Source organism: Drosophila guanche, unplaced genomic scaffold, assembly GCF_900245975.1.
Source record: "Drosophila guanche unplaced genomic scaffold, DGUA_6, whole genome shotgun sequence".
Classification (NCBI taxonomy): domain Eukaryota; kingdom Metazoa; phylum Arthropoda; class Insecta; order Diptera; family Drosophilidae; genus Drosophila; species Drosophila guanche.
The window spans coordinates 746,520-771,541 of record NW_022995743.1 but is presented as its reverse complement, the minus strand read 5'-3'; the positions used below and the strand labels follow the sequence as shown (position 1 = coordinate 771,541).

Genomic DNA, 25,022 nt, shown 5'->3' with positions numbered 1-25,022 from the left:
TTGTTAACACTTTGCCACCGACAAGGTGTTCATTTCCCCCCAACCAAGGCAGTGGAATGCGAATGCGACTGAGGATTGAAATTCAATTTGCAGCCAATCATTCTGCTGCGACACAGGCACCGGCTTTGATGTTTTGGCAATTACACGAGCTCCACGAGCATCTATCTAACTATCTTTGGGGGCATACCACACTCGTCGAACGCACTACATTCCCCGCTAATTACTTCAGAGGCTGCGCTGTGCGTATGGGTCTAGCCTGGGGTCGCATGGGCCAAGTTCGAGCCCCCAAGAAAACGAAGGAAGCCCCGTTTGCTGCTGCTGCTGCGCTGCAACAGCGCTGCTTTATCTTCGGGCAACGCTGCATGCGGACATTGAGGAGAGCCACGAGCCAGCCCGACTTGTCGCTTCGCTGCCGCAGACTTGTTGCGACGTCAAGTGCTCGGCTCGGGCTCGGGCTCGGGCCACTTCGGATCCGGCAGTTCGTTCAGTTCGACGAGAGCCGGCGAACGGAACGCAACACGCAAACAAATCGTAAGAAGAGAAAAGCAAAGCAAAGCGAAAAGCGCCAGAAACTGTCGTCGCGTCGCCGCTGGTTTGGCCCGGAAAACACACACAAAACAGTCTTTGCACGGGTGAAAATTGCGCGCGCGTCCGAGTGTCAACTGCTGATCGGTCCGCTGATTGTAGAGCACCCAACCCATTCACCAGTTTCGCCCCAAAGCGTAATATTCCCACAATCGAATTTCGCCAAAAAACGTAAATTCAAAAATCCAAAAATTGGACAACAAAAAGGGCATCGTCGACGAAGCCAGTATCAACGGAGCTGCTGTTCAGCTGTGATTTCTGCGTGTTTCCCTGACTGAGTTTTCCCTGAGTTGTTTTCCCCTGTTTTGTTTATGATCTGAGAGACCCACAAAGGGGCATTTCCATTGTGCGCGGCGACAAAAGCAACAAATTGGCGCGCAATTTCATTCTATTCTCCCCGCGATTCCCAATTCTCAATCTCAATTCTGAATGCAAATTGCACTCGCGACACACAAATTGAACCTTTGACAGGCGGCAGGGCAGAGGCAGCAGCAGCAGCAGCAGCAGAAGCAGAGACAACGCGTCGTATGCGTAGTCCGTGGAGCGGCCTGGAAGGAGGAGGTAGGAGGAGCTGTAGTATCACTCTATGAGGAGGGAAGCTAGAAACGTGTGTGAAAAAAAAGTACGAAATATCGAAATCAAAATCAAAATCAAAGTAGAAATGGAAATGAAAGGCGTGCGCAGGCTTCAATAAATTATGCGTTTCTGAGGAGCGAGAATTATTCTTCTCGCCTGCGTGGAGTGGAGTGGAGTGGAGTTCTGAGTTCTGAGTTCCGTGTCCGTGTCCCCCCTCTTGCCGCACTGTCTTGTGCCAGAGAGAAGAGAGACACACACACAAAAGAGAAGGCAATTGAAAATGCGATTCATATCGACACCAACAGCAACAACTACAACAGCTCCAGCAATCTCGATAGAAGCAACAACTAGAAGAATAACTACGAGTGCGAGTACAGCAACAATTACAACAAGCTCAGCAGCAGAAGCAACAACTGTGGCTTGGCTACAACACCTGCCCTGCACCGCCAGCCCCCGCAGCCGCAGCCGCAGCCTGAGGCTCGACACCAACCCAAACCCCACCCCCAACCCAGAAGTGATCCACGGGCGAGAGAAGGCAACAACATGTCAAGCATAATTAATTTCCGATTCTGTTGTTACGAGCACTGCCGCCAATTTCTGGCACCACCCGCCGCCCCGTCTGGGTCTGGAAGCGCCCCCGATCTGGAAGTGTAATTACGGGTAAACTTTGCGTCTTTACTTTACTTTTCTTTTCTTTTTTTTGCAATTAATCTTTACCCCAGCCCCCCCCCCCCCCCCCNCCGGCTGCGCACTTTGTTGCGGATCAGATCGGGGAATCAGGGCAGGGGCTGCTCTCTCCCGCTGACTGAGAGCGTGCGATTTTGTTTTATTATAATGAGAAACATATAAACATTTCATTTCATTTCATTTCATTTCATTTCACTTTACTTCGGGTCCCCGTATCCGTCCGTCCGTGTGTGTGTGTGTGTGTGTGTGTCCGCGCTATCTGCCTTTTGTTGTTTTTTTGTCAACATTTTGCGAAAATTGTTTAATTGTTTGAATTCTATTATCACATTCGAAGCGCTCTCCTGCCTCGTTGCCCCTCCGCCACTCTCGAAACTCATAAAGACTAGACCCACTTGGACATGCCCCTACATGCTGTACTTATGTACTCGCCACATACCTCGCCAAATTGATGTATAAGTCGACAAATCAGCGCGGGAATGTCTTTGCAAGTCGGAAGCGGAATCAGTAGCAGCTCAAACTACAAATATTTCAACATATTCACGAGTATCATTCTATGTTTGTCTCTGCGTACGATCGAAACCGTGTACATACGCATGCCTTTCAGTAATTAATAAGAAACATTTGCATAGAATTCTTGCCAGACGGAAATTTACTCTTCGAAAGTGCTGGCGCTTGGCTTTGCTCGCTCGCTGAGAATGAATCAAGAGACCTGCTACGAAATCTTTATGATTCATTTGCTGCCAGCCCAGAGAGAGAGAGAGAGAGAGAGAGTAATCTAATTTGTTGAAGCTCACCAATTGAGAGATTAAAGAGGGAATCAGTCAGTGGCTCCATGCAAATGGAGTATGCAGCGTCTTCTTTGCATGAAGTGTGGCATGAATCACATGTGAGCCACATTGTTTATCCAATTAGTAACGATGTGTCGAATCCACCTCTTTGTGCCTCTGTTTATATGGCCTTTGGAGCTGCAGCAGCTTCCACTGCCACGGACATTGCAACTGGGATTGTCACTAACCTAATCGCTGGCAATTTCCTGCATTACATTGACATAACCATCAGAGAGAGAGAGAGCAGGGCAGGGCAGGGCAGGGCACACAATGAGTTGGCTCATTAGGAGAGGAAAGGCTGAAGAATGAGGCTGCAGCTGAATGGCAGGACACAAATACAAATTACGACCCGAGGGGCAATGCCAAGACAAAACACAGCAGAACACAACGCAACAAAACGCAAACCTAAAACCGAAAAGCAAACAGAAGAAGCAATAAAGAAGTAAGAAATGTTGGTAATAACTGCGTATAGCAGCGGAGCGGAGAGGGGCTTAGCGGCAGATACATGGCTTAATATGAATGTACACATTGCGGTGGATGTCCATGAAATGTCCGTGGCACAGACATCTGAGCAGCAGGCAACACTAGGCCTGGATGACAGTCCTCATTCCCAGTGCCAGTGCCAGTGCCACTCTCCAGACTGCACCCTGCAACCTCCGCACCCACCCTTCCCCCCACCAGCGCATACATAGGCAATCGGACAGAACAGACACTCTGGTACTACTCGTACTACTAGGTGTCGCCTTTTTGCTGTTGCTGTTGCTGTTTCTGTTCGCTTTATAATAAAAATGCAACCATACCAGTTTTAGCCAACTGACACACACACACACACATGGGAGAGTGGAGTGGCGGGGCCAACTCGTTTGCCCCTTCTGCCCACCATCTGCAACGGCCACGACTGCAACTGCAGCCACAAACTGCATGTGAATTGGGTTTTTCAACAACAAAACTCTACTCGTATTCACGATTCACTATGCGTGAATACCCTTGACAAAAGCAAATTGCAGCATTTGCCGTTGAGGATTGGTCGTTGGTGCAGCACTCAGGATTAGCCAGGACACTCGCCCAAGGAGCAGTGTCTGTACACATGGCATATGGAAGTGCTACACTCAGAGCATTCCATATTCGGACTGCCTCTCCGAGTCCCAATGCCCTCTCACCAATCTCCGTTCACGCACCTGTCCAAGGCAGAGCCAGGAGGTCTGCGGTCTGAGATCTGCGATCCACAATCTTCCGCGGGTCTTCGGGTCTGCTCCACTCTGCACCACACAGCTCCACATGCGATCTCGAATGGGGTCTGGGGACAGCACACTAAACACTGAACACTGAACACTGGAGACTGGAGAGACTCTGCAGGTGTTTTGTTTGTTTGCCGGACAGTTGCTCGCTTCATTATGCTGTTGTTGTTGTTGTTGTAGCTGCTTGTTGGCGACTCCACTGTCCACTGTGGCATGCCTCGAACAGAGAGGGGGAAGCTCTGCTGTGGCACTGCCTGCATAATAATAATCCGGCAATTAAAATATGATCGCATAATAACTCGACACTCGTGCGTCTGCTTATGATTTATGGTTCAGCTTCTTGGTGCTCACAGTTTTTGGCTTATTTATAGAGAGAGAGAGAGAGACAGAGAGAGCGACCTCCTGCCTCCGCCCCTCGAGACTCTATTTTCTCCTCAGGGATGGCTGCTGTTCTACGCGTACCCGAAGCAGAGTCTTCACCCCTTTGCCGCTATGGAGATCCCCCTATCCCGGTCTTAACGTGTTGGCTGCCGCTGCTGCTCTGAACCTGGCTCTAACCGGAGTCCGGGGGACTGGGGCCGGCTTGGCTCGTTTCGTTTTGGCAAAACCCAAAACAAAAAACAGAAAAAAAAAACGAAAGAAAAAAAATCATTTGATACGCTCTCCGCTTTGGCCTGGTCCACAGCCCGCCCTGTCTCTTCCCCCTCCTCCGCATCCGCATCCACATCCACATCCACATCCCCCCGCGCTTTGACACGGCCTGTCCGACTGTTGCTTCTAATAAATAATTTTAAATGCTGACTGCAAAACGAAACGAAACGAAACGAAACGAGACGCAGCCAAACGACCAAGCGGAATGGAAGTGAAGTTTAAGTGTAACCCAATAGCCAAGTCGCGCTCTTAATTGCCTGCGTGGGACGCGGCTGCTGTGGGACTGGGACTGGGACTGGGACTGCTGCCACTACTGTGTATGTGTATGTGGATGTTGCAGCTGTGCAGAGTGGTGGCAAGTGGGCCAAGTGCCCACTTCGGTGGGTCCAAAGTCTTGACACGCATTTCGGGGGTTGTTCCTGCGTGTGTCTCTGCCCCGAGCCATGGGATGGATGGATGGCTCATGACGTCAGCTTCTTTGTCGCCATATGTCTATGCCCACACACACACACACACACACACACACACACAGATACACAGAGGGGGCATGCGTCATCGCAGGTTGGAGGCAGGGTTAGAGTCCGTCGATTGCAATTTCACCAGAGGGAAGTTCTGCGTCACATATCGTCACTCCTACTAGCGTGGAGTATCTCCCCCCCCTTCACACAGATACACACACACACACACACACACACACGAAGGAAAGAACGAGCGAATTCCCTTTTGTTGTTCCTGCACACAATCAAAGAAACTAATTAATATTTACAGAACAATACAAAGCCAATAAACATTCCTCTGATAAGATATTAAAAATAGAGTCAGACTCTTTCTGGCCTCTCTTGTGGCGTGTATCTTGTATCTTGTATCTGCTGGATGCTCCAGACTATGTGGCGGGGGCATCCTACGATCGCTTCACCCTTCGGGGGAGACATTTTTGTCCCTTTCCCAGAAGTTGCTCCTAAGCATGGGAAAACTCTGCTGGAATCCTGGAACATTGTGTCATCCAGAAAGTAATTTCTTTTATTAGAAACTTCAGCAGTAAACTTTTGCCTCCCCCCCCAGCTGTACTCAAAGTTGAGCATAAATATTTGTGGATTTTGTGAAATTTGTGAAATGGAAATGCAAACATCAATTGACATGAGAGTCCCCATGGATGGCATGCCCCGAAGGCAACCTTCTCCCCCCCTTCAGATTGCCTTGTGGCAGCTGCAGCTGAGCAGCCTTGCCCCACACAGCCACACAGCCACACACGCACACACGGAGAGAGAAAATAAACTAGATTACTAATACGCCGTGTTGTGCCACATTGTGCTCGCTTATTTACAGTCAGCAATTGCAACAATTTACTCAGTGCAGCCAGACAAAATGGCGGCAATGCCAAGCACACACACACAGATACACACACACACGAGCGCATCTTTCTCTGTGTGCGTGCAACCTCGCTGACAGCATTTGGTGCGTGCCATTTAACTTGACAAGCTCATTTGTTGCAGCCACAAACAGCAACAGAAACAGAAACAGAAACAGAAACAGCACCAGCGAGCTTCGCTTCGCATATGCCAAGACAGCAAAAAGCGAACATTTGTTTAAATTATTTATTTGTTTCCCACCCGAGCACGAGCATCGCCGTCACTGTCTCCGGTCACCGCCCAGCCAGGCAGCCAGTCAGCCAGTCATCCAGTCAGCCAGGCATTCCGGCAGGCAATGTCAGACGCATTTTGGCAGTGGCTTGGGAGTGGGGAAAATAGCAAAAAAAAAAGCAACACGAAATTGCAAATACCTCGTTCCGATGCAAGATACACGATATAGTCACCGCGAGCTAGGCAAAACGATATTATATCCATGGAAAGAGCGGCTGGAACAACTGCAAAGAGAGAACAAACAATTTCCATTGTAAATGTACATTTATATCTAGAGCAGAGAGCGAGATGCACATGTTCGCATATGAGGGAGGGTTATGGGCGTAATAAAGCACCTTGATAACAGCGCTCGTGTGGCGCTTGTTGGGCCTACAGCTGCTGCTGACTCCACCTCTGCGGCCCCTAAAAGCGTTTCGTGGAAACCAAAGTCCGGCAGAGTCGTTTCTTTTGTTTGCGGAAGGGTTAGCGGTTCAGATGAGCAATTTGTAGTCGCAATTTCACACAAATTATGCAGATATCAGAGCTCGAGATGGAAATGGAATTGGAATTGGAATTGGAATTGGAATTGGTGACTCCTTCACTGGCCACCGGCTCACGTTCGAGCATTCCGAGCCACCGCGATTGCTGCTGCTGCTGCTGCGGGTCTTTGTGGGCCATTTGTATGGAAATGTATTAATGTGCATTTATGTATTTTCTATGCAAAATGTATGTAAAAAATAGACACACAACAGCAACAGCAACAGCAGAGATGGACAGCGAGCAGCGAGAGATGCTGCCCATAAAAATGGAAGCAAAATTTTGTGATAATCATATGTTAATTTGAAATCATGCGGCTGCTGGCTAGCCCTCGGTCCACTCATAAACAGACTAATTTATGTTTGTGTTTGTGTTTGGGCCCTACATACACTCTCAGTATGTCAATAAGGATGGAAAATGTGAGCAGGAAAATGCCAGAGAGAAAAGCCAAACCAGAGTCGCCCCCAAGCTGAGGGCAGAGAACTTCATTATGAACTTAAGCTCTGGCTTTCCATTGATGAATCGGTTGGGAAAACACATCTAGATAAATCTACAGATATGGATCGTTCCGTTCATTAGCTTTGGCCTGACACTAGAATTTAGAGCAGCCGCGATTTGAACGGAAATTGTTGCCGTAATTGAATTAACACCTACATGCCGGGCCAAAGCAGAGAGCAGCAATGAGATCGGTGGCAGGTTCAACGTCACGTCACGACACGACACGACACCGAACCAACAGACAGATAAACAAACAAACAGAGAGACAAACAGACAGACAGACAGACAATCAAATGCGAACGAAGCGAAGCGAAGCTGATCAAGTGCAACTGCAGTGGAAAACACAATGCCACCGATCCGACTCGATTGGGGCAGTTGTCACACACACTCAAGGGGCTGGCTACGTACGATTGCATGTCAAAGTCGAACACTGAAATCGTAGAGCGCAGAGCGAAGATATATGAGCACATCAACGTGAATTAACAGACACATTAAGAGATAGCCGATCTCCAAACACGAGACCAGCGAAGAGACAGAGACTAGAGCAAGAGGCGGAGGGAAGAGTGCCAGTGCGAGTGCCTGCTACAGACACACGCACAGAAAGAAACAGAAACAGAGACAGAGACAGAGAAACAGAACACACAACACACCAAACGCCAGACGAGAGACGAAAGACTCTAGAAACGAACCCCAAGAAGCGGCAGTAGAAGCGGAAGTAGAGGAACGATCTGAATCATGGGTGAGGAATTTAGTGCTAAACCTCCCCCCCTCCCCCCTTCTGACGCTCTTGCATATGCACAGCACACAGAACACAGATCGCATATAGAGGTAATATTTTTTATGGCCATATCGGGTTTCAGTTCGCTACAGCAGCGAGCGCGACAGAAATATTAGCAAAGAATCGGCGACACACGAAGAATCGGCAAAACAGAACGGGCTGTGCTGTTGGATCTGTGTATTGGGAGGCGCCTGAAATGTTACCCTCGGCACCTGTGAGACGTCCCCCGCCCTACCCCATCCTACCCCCTGTGGTATTTTTGTTGGTCTTTTCACAAAATATTCGAAAATATTCGAACAATTCGCATTTGGCTGCTAATCAATAAATTTGCCTGTGAAAACCATTTTGATGGTTGAAATCAAACGGAACTACTCGGATCTGGGCGGAGGGGGGGATCGAAGCTTGGATTCCCTTCATGGAAGCTCTGGTTAGAAGAATATTTCATTTAGTTTTTCCTTAGCTCTGGGATATTCAGGGATCAAGCGATCATGCCCAAGGAAGAGGTTATCCTTCACCCAAAAATAAGCCTCAATTCGAGACTTGTTTTCCCAGCCAACTGTCATTGTGGGCGAGGAGAGGGCAGGGGGCTTATTCTAAGAAATTTTAAATCTTTCCTCTGGCATTTTCGAGATTGTCATTAAACAAATGTGCCAGAAGCGGCGCCGGTGCTGATCGCTACCATAACAGACAACAGACAACAGCAACAACCATAGCAGCAGCAACAACAACAACAACAAGTTCGGGTTTCGCGCGTCACTCGCTGGAATTCCCGTAAATCGTCTGCTCAAAATGTTGTTGTTTTCTTGGGCTCTTCTTTTCCCCTGTCCTCCACTCCCCACTCCACAGTCCATTTTGAGGTGGTTTTTTGTTTGGATCGTTGGTAGGTTGTTTCTAAATATTGTTTACAGCTATACAGCAGAGGCCTTCGTGTTTGTTGTTGCTGCTGCTGCTGCTGCTGCTGCTGCGTTCATCTTCGATGAATAAATCCGGTTTTCGGACAACAAAAACACAGAGAGAAGAGACGGAGAGGGAGAAAAAAGGCCACAAATATTTTGTATACGTAGATTTTTGATTAACTTTCGCCTAAATAATTGCACAATAAAAATTGTTTGGAATTTCTGTTTTGTTTTTTGTCTTTTTTGTTTTTGCTCTGCACAAAGTTCGACTTTGGATTGGACATAGCTACACACACACACACACATATTGGTACACAGTCATGGCTGAAGCTATGTCTGTGTATCAATTAATGTTCTGCTGCTTCGAGCTATTTATAGATTTTGCGGTAAATTTGCTAATAATACTCAAATTTCAATGCTGCAGAACGCCACTTTGTCCGCTTTGGGTCCATTATTGTTGGTGGTCCCCCCCCCCCCCAGTTAGGAACAATAATAAAAATCATGCTATTTGATCCATGATTCATGGCAAAACTCTGCACGATGTTCGGCTGAAAAGTTATTTGTGTGCCCGCTTTGGGAATATTTGGGCAGGAGATTCGCTTGAGATGGCTGATCCGCGTTGATCGGGAGTTCAATCTGCTCCAAATAAGGCCTTGGAATGGATTGGCTAATGCTGATTGGTCAGGCAATCAGCATACAGCATCAGTATGTTCACAGATCCATAGATACAAATTCGCGAATATGAATTCCAATCGATCGAATGATAGCTGCAGCCAATCAAACTGATTTTGGACATGCGAGTCCAAAGTTAAAGTCTTCATTTGGGGCAAACAAGTCTTAATCATTAGACGGAACCATAAATATTTTCACTGCAGTCTCCCCATAGAAAAGCCATTCGAGAGGTCTTGGATGGAATCCCGTTTAATTAAAGTGTACGATGTGTGACTTTTATGGAGCACTTATTCCGGCACATTTGGGTTCGGTTCGCACTGCTTCGAATGCTATTAAAATCGCATTACCGTTGCCCCAATGCCAGGGTAGGACTCTCAAAGTAACTCTTCGCCCAGGAACAGGGAACACAGAACGCAGACGAGACGGAGACGGAGACGGAGACAGATGGAACAAGTCGGCTCGGGCAGGCTGCGGGGGGAACAGTTTGAGGTCTTCACTGTGGTCCTGGGCCTCAGCTCTTGGCTATGGGCTGGGCCACATCGATGTTCACGATGATGATGATGATGATGATGATGATGATGGCTAATAGCTTTGTTAGCTCTTGTACGTTTGTCTGTCTTGTGACTTTATTATGTCGTTCGATGCATTCATTCATTCCATTCCCAATTCCCCTTCCCATTCCCCTCTCCTCTTCACATATCAAATTCGTGGACTTTTGTGGCTGTTGTTGGCCTGGCCCATTGTCTTGGGCAATCGTCAACGTCATCGACTTAAGGCTGGGTCTGGGTCTGGGCCTTGTCTTCATCTGGAGCTGGAGCTGGAGCTGGAGCTGTGCCTGTGCTGAAACTGCAGCTGTAATCGTTTCCCCCATCCTTTCCGTTTGGCTTCGGTTTCGGTTCGGTCTGACTGCCATGTGAATTTGTACCAAATAGAGTTGAAATCTCGAAAGAGTCTTGCCCCGAAGGGCCTGCCATTTGACAAATGTGCGTTTTTAGCCATCTCATTGTTGTGGCAAACAGACTTCGATATGCAAATACATTGAAATTAGTTGCCAGGCAACCAGCCGACAGCCAACCGACAGCGACAAACCCTCCCAACCGATCCGAATCAGAGTCTAAGCTGGAGTCGGAGCTGGGAGTCGTGTCTTGTGGCTGTGGCTGTGGCTGAGGCTGAGGCTGAGGCTCTTGTGGAATTTGCATGATTCGCCAAAGTTTCTTCTTGGCTCTGCTTTGGCGCCATTTGAGGAGGGATTACGACTGATCTCTGGGGCCTTAATGGTTATGCTTTCGGTGCTGATGTGGCCGCTGATGTTGTAAGAGGAGCCCGCGCATTCCGCTGTTAATTGAATTAAGTCGGCGACATGGTCCACTCCGAGAGTAATTGGCAGGAGGTAGAAGATAGGTAGGCCTGGCAGCCAAGTTGCACTTCTAGCCGGGCTTTTAAGTGGAACCTGCGATGGAGAGTGTGATAAGCCACCGGCGGGTCTTGGCTCTCGGCTGGCAGGGCAACCTTCGGGGCAGTCTACCTACCTACCTACCTACCTCCCGGGCATTATTGGGCTCCCTGTCTAGACGCCGTCTGCGTGCCATGCGTAACGTAACCGTTTCGGGTGGAGACGAGACCCAGAGCCACCAACCAACCAACCAACCAACCAATTTGTTGCAGTTCCCTTTCAAGTGCAACGCAACCCCTGAGCCATGTTGGAGTTCGCTTAATTGCCCTGCCAGGGCCTGGCCTGGCCTTGCCTTGCCTAGCCGCACGGCCTGGGCCTGGGCCTGGCTGCTTGACGCCATGTCGGAACCATTAGAAACCCCAATCGCAGTCGGGACAAAGCCTATAATCACTGGCCGCAGAGCCACTCTCAGCACTCAGCCCTCAGCCCTCAGCCCTCAGCCACTTTAATTGGCACGACATCGTCAAAGTCGCAGTTGGAGTCGGCATGCAATGCCGCCGGGCGGTCAATTATACACATTACCGAACCCAACAGAACACAGCAGAGATCTAAGCTTGACTTTTCATTAAATGGCTGTCGCTAATTCTCACTATTGCCCCACTAGGAGTAGTTATTTATAGAACAACCTTAGGCCAGCAGCCGATTGACAGCAGCGCAGTTTGTTGCTCTTGACAATTTCCCAATCGACACTCGATCGCACATTAACCCCAAGCCACAAAACTTCGCACAGAGCCACTCAGCCACTCGACAGATCTGGCGATTTGGAAGCTGCGTACGGCACAGCCACACATGTGGCACGATCAGCATCAGCATCAGCATCAACATCAGCAACAGCAACATCGTTATGAGAGTGAACAATGAACCCACACGATAAGCCGAAGGCAAAGCAAAGCAAAGCAAAGCAAAGTTCTCGCTGAGGACCACAGCGATCCAATCCAATTGAAATCAACTTCAGCTTCAGTGTTCTTCAAGAACTGCTTTTTCGAATGGGGAATCACTTTGACATTGAAGTTAGATACGAGACGAGCCTTACATAATGCTCACGATGTGCCACAGAAGCAGAACAAGTACCAGAACAAGAGCCAGTTCATGCCAGATCTTCCTGTTGTCCGGTTGTCCGATGAATGATGAGTTGTCGTTCAGCTAACATTCAGAAACATTCCTTCTGCCCGAGTTTGAGTTTGAGTTTGATTTGTGGGGCAGGCAGCTCTGTAATTAGTACATTTTCCAACCTCTATAAGCATTGTCCTTGTCAACTGTGAACCGCTTGACAAATTGCAGCTAATCATCAACGGTCAACGGGAACAAGAACATCGGACGGCGTATCTCGCGGTGCTCCGCTCCGCTCCCATCCGATCCGATGGGCACGTAGTCGCTCGCCGTTGCTGCATTTGTTTTTGTGTGTGGCACCTTATCAATTGCAGAAATTTACATATTATTCAGATCATTATATAGTCATGTACATACACTCTTATCAGTTATCAGTATGGGTGTGTGAGTGGCGAATGTGTGCGACAAATACCTTCGAATAAGGGTATACAAGATTGACTCCTCTCCCTCTCCTTCTCTCACTCTGTGTCGATTATTTTCCCACATCCTCGGCACTTGTTCTCTTGCCTGACATTTGGCAGGTCAAGCACCGTTTTTTGCACCAATCTCCCACTCGAATCGATCGACGGAGTGGAGTGGATTGGGGATTGGGGATTGGGATTAGGGTGATTCATAGAATAGAGCTCTTTGGCCATCGAGAGATTCGTATCCGTGTTGGAGTTTGGTTCGGCATTTGGCTGGCGCCACTTTGAAGCTGCCAGAAATCAATAAAAAGCCAACAGAGGAGCTAAAAGAAAACAAATCTTTGGCCAATTCCGACGGCTGTTGCTGGTTGTTGGTTGTTGGTTGTTGGTTGTTCAAGACAAATAATAAAAAATTATGCGGCAACAACAGCAGCAATCGAAATTAATTATAACTCAAACAAGCATTACAATATTCCCGGGCCTGGCGCCAGCCAGTCAAAGATCATTAACATTTTTATGATCCGACACCCGAACAAAGAGCCACCACACATAAGGCTCATATCTGTTGTTACCTGAACAGCCGTCAGGCAACACAGACACGCCGAAGCACAGATACAGACACGGCCAGTACGCACCCATAAATCGCAAAACTAATAATGTCCAAGTTGTCTTAACACCTCTCGATAGTCGAGAATGACAGGGGCGGGCCGGAGGCTGCGCTGATGATTCGCCGAATTCGTAGCCAAGAACCGTACCGAACCTCCGTGGGCTCGATTCGATGCTATCTGTGGACTTCATCTTATGTTCTGAGTACAGACGTCGTAAAACCCAAAAACGAAATGATTTACTGGCCAAATTTCACTCTGGGCGGCAAGTGCAAAGTCTCTAGTCTCTAGGTCAGATCAGAGTCGCGGCAACAGTTGTGGCACGCACACACACTGCCACACACACAGGCAGTCTGCTCTGTTCTGTTCTGTTCTGTTCTGTTCCTCCAAAATTATTCTAAAATTAATGCGAACAAACCACAAAGTTGTGTTGTAGGTACAAAGTGGCACAAAACACCTGCAGTACATCCAAACAATTTTATTTTGACTAAACAACCGCTTGATCGTGATCTTTCATTTCATTTCTCCCCCGAAAACAATATTTCCTCCAGTCATAATTCACCGGAGCAACTGCAACAAGCAACAGCAATAGCAACAACCACAACAACGGGAAGAGCACCCACCACTGGACAGACATTCGCAGTACTTTGCAGGAAGAACAATTCAAGGAAGAGCATTGGAGGCCGAAAAACTAATAGAGATTTCTGAAGAACTCGATCGAATGGTGAAAATGTGTTGCAAATCGAGTGGCAAGTGGAAACCTTGTGGCCCGTCTCCCAGCGGACAGCAGCCAGAATCAACATCAACATCAACATCAACATTGAGGCGGCAAACACATTGCAGAACGATTCTCGCACTGATCCTGCTCTCGATGCTCCCACTGCAGACGACGACTGCCGCCGGAGTCGGGGATAGTCTTCATGGTAAGTGCTCTCATGATCGTGGCGATCGATCGATTTAATGTATTGTAAATACCCGTACTCGAACTCGACTGCGTTGTGTGCAACAGATCACTTGAGAATGATTGCTTGATGGCCTGATGGGTGCGTGAAGAGATCGTTTCAGATTTACTTTACTTTACGCACCATTACCTCATTGAGTAGGAGATCGCTCATGAAGATCTCTAAGGGAACTGGATTCACTTTAGGCCCTCTATAAAACCGCTTCCATAAAGGTTTGGTTTGATTGCTCTATTAATGAGCTTTTTATGATGCAAGTGAAGACGTGTTTCGAGGACCCAAAACTAATTTCCTCAATCTTCGGGCCATAAACTCCGTTTCAAATCTGATCGTAAAACTAAGAAGCAAATTCGAACCCTCCCTCCACCTCGATAGAGCTCAACACATTCTTCCAGAATTTGGAAATATTATTCAAATTTTTCCCACAGTTTCTGCTCCGCTGCCTCTCGGCCCAGGCTTAGTTATGGCTTATGGCAATGAATCATGGATTTTAACTGATTTTAGCTGATTTTTACGAGCTTATAACAGCTTTGGCTGGCAGCTGCCAGCTGCCAGCTGCAGTGATTATACTCGTAGATCGGCTTAGCTATTCCGATCACTTTCCAGGGAACTTCCAGCAATTGTCATCATCACTGAGTCATCATCACTGACATTGTGATCGACTTTAGAGGGCCATTTGTACCTTTCGCTGAGTGTTGCCTTTGATCGTTTGCACTTTGTCCATATTTGTGGGTCTCTGAAAATAGTTTCTGATCTTGCTCTCCTGTTGTTAGGCGCACGCTCCCCTTAACACGTGGCGTCTCCACTCCCCACGCTCTCCGTCCGCTGTGGCTGGCGCTTAATCTGCGAACTGTGATTAATTAGCGAACGGCGCCGCCGACGCCAGTCGCTGAGGGGGAGCAGAAGGGTGGTGCGAGAACAGCTACCGCCTGAGAGCATATTCCTATCAGCCTCTCCCTCTCGCTCTCCTCTCGGCTTCTTGAGCATTTTTGAGTAGACTTTTTTTATGGATTTTCGAGTGTGTTGAACGAAATAAAAAATCGCATAAATTAGATGTATTGCAGTGCCGTCGATATATCGGGTTACTTGAGCCAAGTTCATTAACTGTTCTGTCCCCCGGCGACGGAGCGATAACGATGGAGCGACGAAAAGAGAAAGGAATATAGAAAGTCCCCGCCGGCAAACGAGAAATAAATTTGGGGGGAAAATTTCCACTTGATTTGTTTATGAATCCAAACAGCAGGATACAATCGTATAACAGGAAAGAACAAGAAGAAGAAAGAGTAGTCTGCAGGTCCATCATCAAAGGTTTCCCCTTCCCACCACACAGAACCCCAAAACAAACAAGGGAACAAATTATATGGATTGCACAAGGGCAAAGGGGAAAACACGAGATCCCGCAGAGGAGGAAGAACGATAATAAGTCCTAAAGCCGCCCACAGAGCGCAGCAGCAGCAGCAACAAAAGAAAAAGGTAGCACAATTGCATCCTCTCTCCCTTCAGCTCCCTTCTGCCCTCCTCAGTTGAAGCGCCAGCGTCTTCATTTATCACTGCACACAAAAGAGAGAAAGGGAAGGAGAGTTGCTCTGCCTGCATTTCTGTGTGTGTGTGCGCGCGTTTATCAGCACATTGCAGGTGGTCTCTGCTCCTCCTCCACTCCTTCGCCAACACAAAAGGAACGAGAGTTCGGTCTGGGGCTCAACTCGGGTCACCTCGTCTCCCTCTCTCACGCTCTGTGGTTTCCGTTTGCCTTTTGCTGCGGTGCTTCGCTGCTGCTGCTGTTCTGTTGTTGTTATTCTGAAACATGTTTCGACATGCACGGCATGGCCAAGGTGTGCTTAGGCAAAGGTGAGACCTCACTTAAGAGGACTCTCAGTCGTCGCTTTATTTGTTGCAGTGCGTGCAAACAGAACGAGACTGCGCCACCCTATATAAATACACCCTTTGACGTGGCGCCAGCAGAAGAGCAGCAGGTAGCGCCGCAAACAGAGGAAGTCGAGCCGAGCCCCAAAAGGTAAACCAAACAAAGAAGCATTCTTTCACTCTTTTACTCTCACACAGCTACACCGATAAGTGGCCTAATCTCTTTGACCTGAGAGGGGGGCAGGGGTGAGTGGATCAGGGATAGGGAAGGGGAAGGGGGCCTTCTCCGTTTTGGGTCACGTGCTCGGATACCATCTCTCCGTCAGTGGGCGATTTCCGGCGATTCTCGTTGCGTGTTTGTGCATGAATGAATTATCTGTGTGTGTTTGCCGAGTATTATTACATCAAGAGGCAGGAAATGGTGGAGACGGGGGTCTTACGATGCCCTGATAAGCCCGACCCCTTCCCTGCCACTATCTTAATCACTAATCAAAACTGTAATTCCCATTTCAGGCGATCTTCTGTCTTGCTCGGTCGAGGGAGAGGAGGTTCTGACGGGCATCCAGAACTCCAAGTGCTTCAAGTGCATCTGCCAGGTAAGTTTCCGTGGTACTTGCAGTACCAGAGCGTCCCCTTGTATCCCCAAGCCCAACACTGGGCGGCTCCTGGGATCCTTGCCAAGACTTGGACTAGGACTCGGCCTTTGGCCTCGATAAAAATTCACTTAAAGCGGAATGAAATGAAATAACCTAACATGGCCAACACGGCCTGGCCTCAGTGCTAAAATAAATCTCATGTACTGTCGTGTCCTGTTCTGCCCTGTCTGGCTCTCTGCATGAGGCGACGCCAATGTCCAGCCAGCAGGACATCCTCAGACACATTTCATTGAAATTAAATCCTTAGCCGCCTGCCAAAATGAAAATTCCAAAAATATTTCAAATATCTGTGTACATGGGACTGTCCCACGTCCGTCCACTAGAGCAGACAGATACCATCCATGTACATATGTACGTAAAGTACATAGATAGTTTTTACTCAAAGAAATGCAGGAGTTGTAGATCTGGCCGGAACCGGCTGAAAGTGTTTGGCTCTGTTTGCATTTGTTTGGCTTCACCTTCTTCCTCACTCTGGCTCACTCTCGCTCTGCGGATCTCCCGCTCTCTCTCTCTCTCACGCCTTTGAATTTTTATGATCCAAGGTCGTCAAACGGGTTTCGACGCTACATGACAATCGTTAACCACAGTGTAGGACGGACATGGATGGTATGGGTAGTGGTAGAGGTAGAGGTAGAGGTATGGCTTAGCGATCACTTGGCGCCGCTGCTGTGATTTTTCGTCGCCAGCTACCGACGGGCTTCGATCCCGGGGCTCCACCGCTCTTCCAGTTCCCATTCCCGTTCCCTGCTCGATCTTCAGCTTCGTGTCGTCATTAAGCGAGCGCGTGCTCATGTGGTGGGAGGGGGAGGTAGGCCTTTTCAGGGTTGCCAGATAGCTGCGAGTGGGGCTGCCGCTAATTTAACGCTAAGCGCTGCTAAACGCCGCTGCTCCAATTTGACCGACAGACGCAGCCGCAGCAGCAGCCGCAGCCGCTGCCGAAGCTGGCGCCGATCATTTCGATCGATCCCATCCGATCGGGAGCTGCTTCGCTTCGCTTGGCTTCGTCCGAGCGACCGACCCACCGATCGATTGATCGTCGAAGCTCTTTCGTTGCCCCGGGCTAAGCTTCGTTGTGATTATTATTTCCATTGTGGCTGCCGTCGTCGTCGTCGTCAAGTGGGCGTAACCGAAATTAAAAAGCAGCAGCAGAAAACACAATGCTGGCGCCACCTTACTGGGAAGGCGCCATGACCAGCCTGCCGTCCCTCTCTGGCGGGGCGGCCCATGTTGCATCTCTGTCGCTCCGACAGTTCGACAGTCGATGCTCTGCTGCGTCGGCGCGCAGCTCATTAAAAGTTCATGAAATCGAATTTAATTTGTGTTTCGTTTGCGATTCTCTTAATTCTTTGCGTCTCTCTCCTTCCCCACTCCTCTCGGAAGCACTCTTGCTCTCTCCCCCACTCTCTCTGAGGGCTGCCAAAAAAGTTCCTCAATGAAGTGTGCAAAGCGTTCAACTCTAATTGGGGGGAAGCACGCATAAACCCGATACTTTATGGCAGCGCGACTGTACCCGTACTCATACTCCACTCATTATTCGCACGAGTACTCGTTGTGGGGCAAACTTTTACGACTGGCGTTTATGGTCTAAAGTATATTAGTATACAAATCTCCATAGCTTCAAACAGCTACTCGTGTAGGGGTATAGGGGTATAGAGCTTATCCCGTCAAGGACAATCAAAGAAATTGTCTCTCAGACTGCCGCTGACTACGCGTCAACAAATTTTCGGTTTTATTCGTTTATTATGCTGAATCCGCTGAATCGCTCCTAATGGTTTATGATTTAAACGGTTTTTATTACGTTTCCACCCACCACCTCCCACTCGGGATGGTTTTCTCCAGAGAACTGTCTAGTATATATATTTGCAAATTAAATTTAAGGATAAAGTCTGTATTTTCTTGAAGTCTGCTCGCTCCTGATTAATATTAATGAAGGATTTACGATCAGGAAACGGACATCATTGAAGGATTTAATTAGCGGACTGGGGACCATCAGTCAATACCTTCCGCATGAGAGCATTCACATTCCGGATTTGTGCAAATATTTCTACAATTTCGGTTCAGTTTGTGGCTGAAGCCATGAATATGGATTACTATGTGGAATACTGGAGCACGGGCAAACCAGATCTGCCGAAATATTCAGGTCTGCCAACTCCTTTCTTGCATATTCGCTGGAATTCCATTCTAAGATAAGTTAAGTCCGATTCCGAGTTCAATTCCACACAATTCCAAGCCGAGACATAGCCCACAAGTGACAAAATACACATGACCATAAAACCACAAGACTGTCATTACCATATTCACTCCGTGTCTAAAGAGACAGAGACTCTAACCTCGCCAAGTTTGCCGGGCAAACGTTTGCCGTTTTGCCGTTTGGGCCAACATGGAGATGGCTAAGAGAGAGAGAGAGAGAGAGAGAGAGGCAGCAACAGAAGTGGAGACACAGACACAGACGGAGAGGCGAAGACGGTGTTAAAACTGATCATGTTTTGTCAAACGCAAGGTCGTTAGAGGCCGTTTGCAAATGTGGTTCTGCCACTGTGGCACACATAGACACACACACACACACACACAAAAGCTGCCGCTGGGCAACAACCATTCTACTTAGTTGCTTGGGTTGCCATCGTGGCGCCTTCAATCTATGGCTCTCTCTCTGTCCCTCTCTCTCGCGGAGCGGAGCACAAATGTGCTTTAACTTTCATGTTGGCTGAACATTTTTCGATACCGGTTCCAGATTAGAAAGAAAGAATTCCAAAGCATAAACAGCTGGATGGAGATGGAGATGGAGCTGGGAATGGGAATGGGTAGTGGAAGATGCAGAGGGTGCGCTCGGTGGACAAATCCAAGTCGTTGCCAGATTTCGAGAGCATTTTGAACTTTGATCCGAGAGACAGAAAGCGATTAAGGTGATATTCAATTGCATTTTATGGCTGCCACACAAAAACAGAGACAGATAGACAGCCAGACAGCCAGAGAGAGAGAGAGAGAATGCCATACTAAAGTGGCATTAAAATTCCAACCAACAACTGCCATTAAATCTAATACGATGATAAACATCTCTGCCCTCCCCACAGACACCCCATCCACTGCATTTTCGTTTTCATTTTCATTTCATTTTGCACAACAATTGCAAGTCTTGCCATTGCCCGTGCCGTTGCCGTTTTCCCCCATCCAAATAGAGATCCAATCTGGTTTCGTTGCACTAAATTATTCACACAGATTCTCAAACACACACACACACACACACACACACACACACGCACCTACAGCCAGTGGATACCCTCTCGAAACCCCCCGGACATTGTTCGAAGCAACTGCATACAAATTAGTGAAATATTTTGCCTGTTTTTGGTCGACATCTATCTAGATTTATAGATACATTCACAATTAGCGGCGGCCCCAGTCCCAGTCTCAGTCCCAGTCTCAGCTTCAGACTGGCTCGGGGTCTGGCTTTAACCTGTCACAGTCGCAGTTACACAGCAAGCAGCTGCACACAAGGGTTAAAGGCAATTGCATAAGCCTGGCAAGTTGCAACAATTTGACTTATGATCGACATCAATTCTAATGGGCCGCGTTGCAGCTGTCAGCATGTCGTTAACGAGCAGCCAACTCCAGATACACAGATACACAGATACACAGATACACCATGCACCCATAGATACTCGTGTCCATAAGCCGATTCCAGCCAAGTGCTGCTGGTGGGCAGGGATTGGGCGCTGGCTGGGGATCAGCTAACGAGTTGCTAACTGCAGGGGCAGTTGTAGGGATAAATTACCGGAGCATAAATCATTCGCATCCGAGAGAGAAACACTCTGCATAATCCCAGCAGAGACAAAGTCAAGGCAATCGCCACGCCCCTGTCTGGACTCGCTGGCGTAAATTACAGCAGAGGCTGCCTGACGCTGCCCGGCGCTGGCTGGCTCCCCGAAGGTCAGAGTGCACAGCTTCATTGAGCAATTGCAAATGGCAGGCAGCTGTTGGGCCATAAATCAGGGCCTCTGACAGGCATCTCTCACGCAAGAAAATTGCGCATACGACACAGGGGATGCCAGAATATATTTAACCAGCTGCTCCCTGCCGAATACTCATTGCGTATTGTGTTGAACTCCACAGAATGGCTTTGTGAACTGCGCCAAGACATGTCCGGCCATCGACGACTGCTACCTGCTGGAGTCCAAGCTGGAGGCGAGCGACCCCTGTTGCCGCAAGTGTAAAGGTAAGTGCCGCAAAGGGAGAGGTTTTTGGCAGAGATTTTAGCATTTTTAGCTTTCCCCTAAAGGTTGCATCTTTCGTGGGCTGCCCTATGCGAGTGGCGCCGAGTGGAGCGACCCGGAGGATCCCTGCAAGACGTACAAGTGCATCGCTAGTGTTGTCACCGAGACAATACAAAAGTGTTATTCACAGTGCGACGACAACCAGCTGCAGGCGCCGCGTCCCGGCGAGTGCTGTCCCACCTGTCAGGGTAAGTCCTTCCCCAGCAACACAACACAGTCCACAGTCCACAGTCCCCAGTCCAGAGCAGCAACATCACTCACTAAAATTAGCTGCAAGCTCAGACTAATGCCTCATAATCGCCAGACAATAGAGAGCCACAGAGCGACAGATGGTCAACAATTTGTCCACAAAGGCGATACTCTACCCACGCAGAGGGTTCCACGGGTGAATGGCTGAAAGATGATCGTCAGATGGGAAGATGGGCAGATGTGCACCCAATGCTTATTCGAGGATCACCTGCAGAGAAGATCATTCGGCCGAAGCGCTGCCCCCACACAGACGGAGGCCAAGTGTGCCTGATATTCGATATGCAATCAGATTAAAGATCATTGAGGCTTCTTTATGACTCTATTATCAAATGATTTATTCATGGGGCATTCCGATATTCGACTCGGACCCTCTCCCCTCTCTCCGATCTGTTGTGATCCGTTCTGCCCCGCTGTTATTGTTGGCTCCGAGCAATCTGCTGGTTTATGGGCTTTAAATTGTCTATTAAGGGGACAATGTCGCCCCATCTGAGAAAACAACAGCAATATCAGGCCAATATCAATATCAGAAAAAAGAGACTGCAAATCCGGGGCCCTGCTATGAGTTGGAAACCTGTTTGGGGCGATCGCGATTCGCCTTGTGGAAAATTTGTTGGCTCGCGGCCAAACATCGGAAAGCGATCTAAATCATACATATGTCAGGGCGATCTAGGCCGCTGTCTAATGGGATTCGATGTGCTTAACTCTTTGGTTGCAGGTTGCAAGATCAACGGACAGACGGTGGCCGAGGGCCAAGAGGTCGTCGCCTCGATCGACGATCGCTGCTTGGTCTGCCAGTGCGGCGACAACCAATTGACTTGCGCCAAAATGACCTGCCCCATTCTGCAGTGCCCCAAGACGAAGCAGAAGCAGCACCCCAACGAGTGCTGCCCCCGCTGCACGGAGCAGCGGGTCTTCATACCAGTGACAGGTGAGAAGAGTCCCAGTCCCAGTCCCAGTCCCGCCCCATGAGAACCTCTTCCATGTTTCCATTCTCCATTTACTCTGCAGGAAAGTGCATCTTCAACAACAAACTCCACTATGACAAGACGCAGTTCATGCCGGATCGCTGCACCAACTGCACGTGTCTGAATGGCACCTCCATCTGCCAGCGGGCCACGTGCCCCATCCTGGAGTGCGCCCCCGAGTTCCAGGAGGACGACGGCTGCTGTCCCCGCTGTGCGGTGGCCGAGGTGCGCAGCGAGTGCAGTCTGGAGGGGATTATCTACAAGAACAACGAGACGTGGAACATGGGCCCCTGCCGGAGCTGTCGCTGCAACGGCGGCACGATTCGCTGCTCGGAGATGCGCTGCCCCGAGGTGAAGTGTCGGGCCAACGAGGAGCTGAAGCTGCCGCCGGGCGAGTGCTGCCCGAGGTGTGTGGAGACGGCGGGCACCTGCACCGTCTTCGGGGATCCGCACTTCAAGACCTTCGACGGGAAGTTCTTCAGCTTCCAGGGCAGCTGCAAGTACCAGCTGGCCGCCGACTGCCAGGGCCACAGCTTCCACATTCGGCTGACGAACGACGGACGCGGCACGAAGCGCTCCAGCTGGGCCAAGACGGTGACCCTCAAGCTGCACAACCTGCGCATCAATCTCGGCCAGAAGCTGCGCGTCAAGGTGAACGGAACGCGGGTGGTGCTGCCCTACGCGGGCCGTGCCGGCGACCAGAACGTGACCATCGGGCGGCTGGCCGAGGGTGGTGGCGTCCTGCTGCGCTCGGAGCTGGGCCTGGCCATCGAGTGGGATGGCAGCGGCTTCCTGCAGGTCTCGGTGCCCGCTCACTTCAAGCACCGGATGTGCGGCCTGTGTGGCAACTTCAATGGCAGCGGGCGCGACGATCTCACGGGACGCGACGGGCGTCAGCACGGCGACGACGAGGTCTGGCACTTTGCCAACTCCTGGAAGGTGGGCGGCCCCAAGTCCTGCTCCCGCCCACGCGAGAACATCGCCGCCCTGCCCACGTGCAACAAGCGGCGGTCGAGCTTCTACTGCCAGCCGCTGCGCGTCTCGGAAGTATTCGGACACTGTGATAGTAGGCTTAATCCCATCAACTACATCGACTCCTGCCGCATGGACGTCTGCGAGTGCCCCTCGGGCAGCTGCCACTGTGACAGTTTCGCGGCCTACGCCCACGAGTGCCGCCGCCTCGGCGTCCAGCTGCCCGACTGGCGCACGGCCACCAACTGTCCCGCTGGCTTCAGGCGGAATGCCACACTCGCGAACTTCCTGGACAACGAGTACTACGGGGACAGCTTGAGGCGGTTTCCCGGTCCAAACTCCTTCAAGGGAAGGCGACGCAAGCAGCAGCAGCAGCAGCACCTTCAGCATCTCCAGCAGAGCAGGAGCAGGCAGGGCCAGCATCAGCATCAGCATCGTCAGCACCAAAAGCAGAATCAGCTTCTGGACAATGAGTTCATCAAGAAGCATGTCCCCAGCAGCCTGCTGCTGCAGCAGCGTGCGCCGGATCGCACGCCGCCGCCACTCCACTGAGGGAGAGAGAGAAAGAGTCGCTGCGCTTCTGCTCTGCCATAAGTTACGACACACACACACGCACACACGTACACTCTGACTCGCACAGATAGACTCTCCCACACTTTTCGTAGCATACTTTTAGTGGCGAGAGAGGGAGAGAGTGGGGAAACTTTTAGTTGAATTCGCTCCCATGACAGACAGACAGACAAACACGACAGACACGACAGACCCAGGCAGCAGTATTACGCTGAAGCATTACGTACAGTCAGTCCCCTGGCAACAGGCAGATACATGCATAAATATATACATGCTATATACACAGATATATAATGTACATGGGGATACAATGCACTATCCATCAATGAAACTCATCCTCCAACTGTCGCCATTTCGCATAGAGCCTAAGTTTTATTTATTTTAGCTTTAGTAAAGGAATTTTCTTGATTAGATCAAACATGGATGTATTTTAAATGGGAGTAATCTGCCCCAAATAGTGTTGTGTGTGTGCCTGATTTTGTATTTGTATTTGTATTCCTGTATGCGTGTGTGTGCACTAAGTTTTGTACTCTCCTAGCATGGCCTCGTGTACTTAGAGTTAGCGCCAAAAAAAACCTAGCTAAAGTTTGCTTAAAATTTAAGCCCTAAGCCTAAGTTCCCCACACCCCTAGAACAGCACCTGGAACAGCTACTGCTACAATACCTACTACATACGTATGAGAATAGCACAAAACAGTATTTTTTGCTTAGTTAGAACCCCCCTATCCGGTCTGGATCCTACTCTCCAACCTTGCTCTAGACCCGCTCAAAGACGAAGGACAATCCAATTTTCAGCGCCGCTTAGCCTTAACCTAGCCCCCGTTTACTTTTTACCCCCAAAACTGTGTTAATATTTATAAACCCCACATACATATACCATGCGAAACTACTTCTACTACTCCAACTACTCGTATTTATGCACTTACTCCTAATTGTAACTCGTAAACGCAGTCCCGATGGAATCATCCCGAGGGATGCTCTTTGCCATTTCTCACTTATAGTTGCAGATTAATCGAGTTGAATGAACCTTAATGTAATTTACCTAACTATAAACATACAAGATACAAGATACAAGACACTTCTTGAAATATACTTAGTAGTCGATGGCTGGATCTGTACATTTGCCAGACAAGACAAATATCCTAAGAGAGGAGGAAAGAACAAACGGACAAGCCCAATGCAACAGCCAAATTGCAAATGGATGATGAAATGAAATTGAAATATACGAAAAACAAAGCTAATGGGAACTGTGTTTATATTTCTCGATGGTCGGATCGGGCTCTTGACTTTGGGGATCTCTGGCAAAAGAGCTGTTTCTTGTTGAAACATTCGAGTGCGGCATCGGTTTCGCAGGCACGAACTTCACAGCTCACATTCGGAC

At 49.1% G+C, this 25,022-nt stretch overlaps 1 protein-coding gene across 1 annotated transcript; it reads left to right on the top strand.

Moving 5' to 3' along the window:
* Positions 1 to 483: 483 nt before the first annotated feature.
* On the top strand, positions 484 to 24,882 carry LOC117579037 (BMP-binding endothelial regulator protein). The gene is made up of 7 exons (XM_034264731.1): positions 484 to 1,821; positions 13,688 to 14,059; positions 16,472 to 16,554; positions 20,725 to 20,827; positions 20,891 to 21,073; positions 21,850 to 22,062; positions 22,143 to 24,882. Exons 2-7 carry the CDS (start codon positions 13,858 to 13,860, stop codon positions 23,621 to 23,623), a joined length of 2,265 nt encoding a protein of 754 aa, XP_034120622.1. The 5' UTR covers positions 484 to 1,821; positions 13,688 to 13,857; the 3' UTR covers positions 23,624 to 24,882.
* Positions 24,883 to 25,022: the final 140 nt, after the last annotated feature.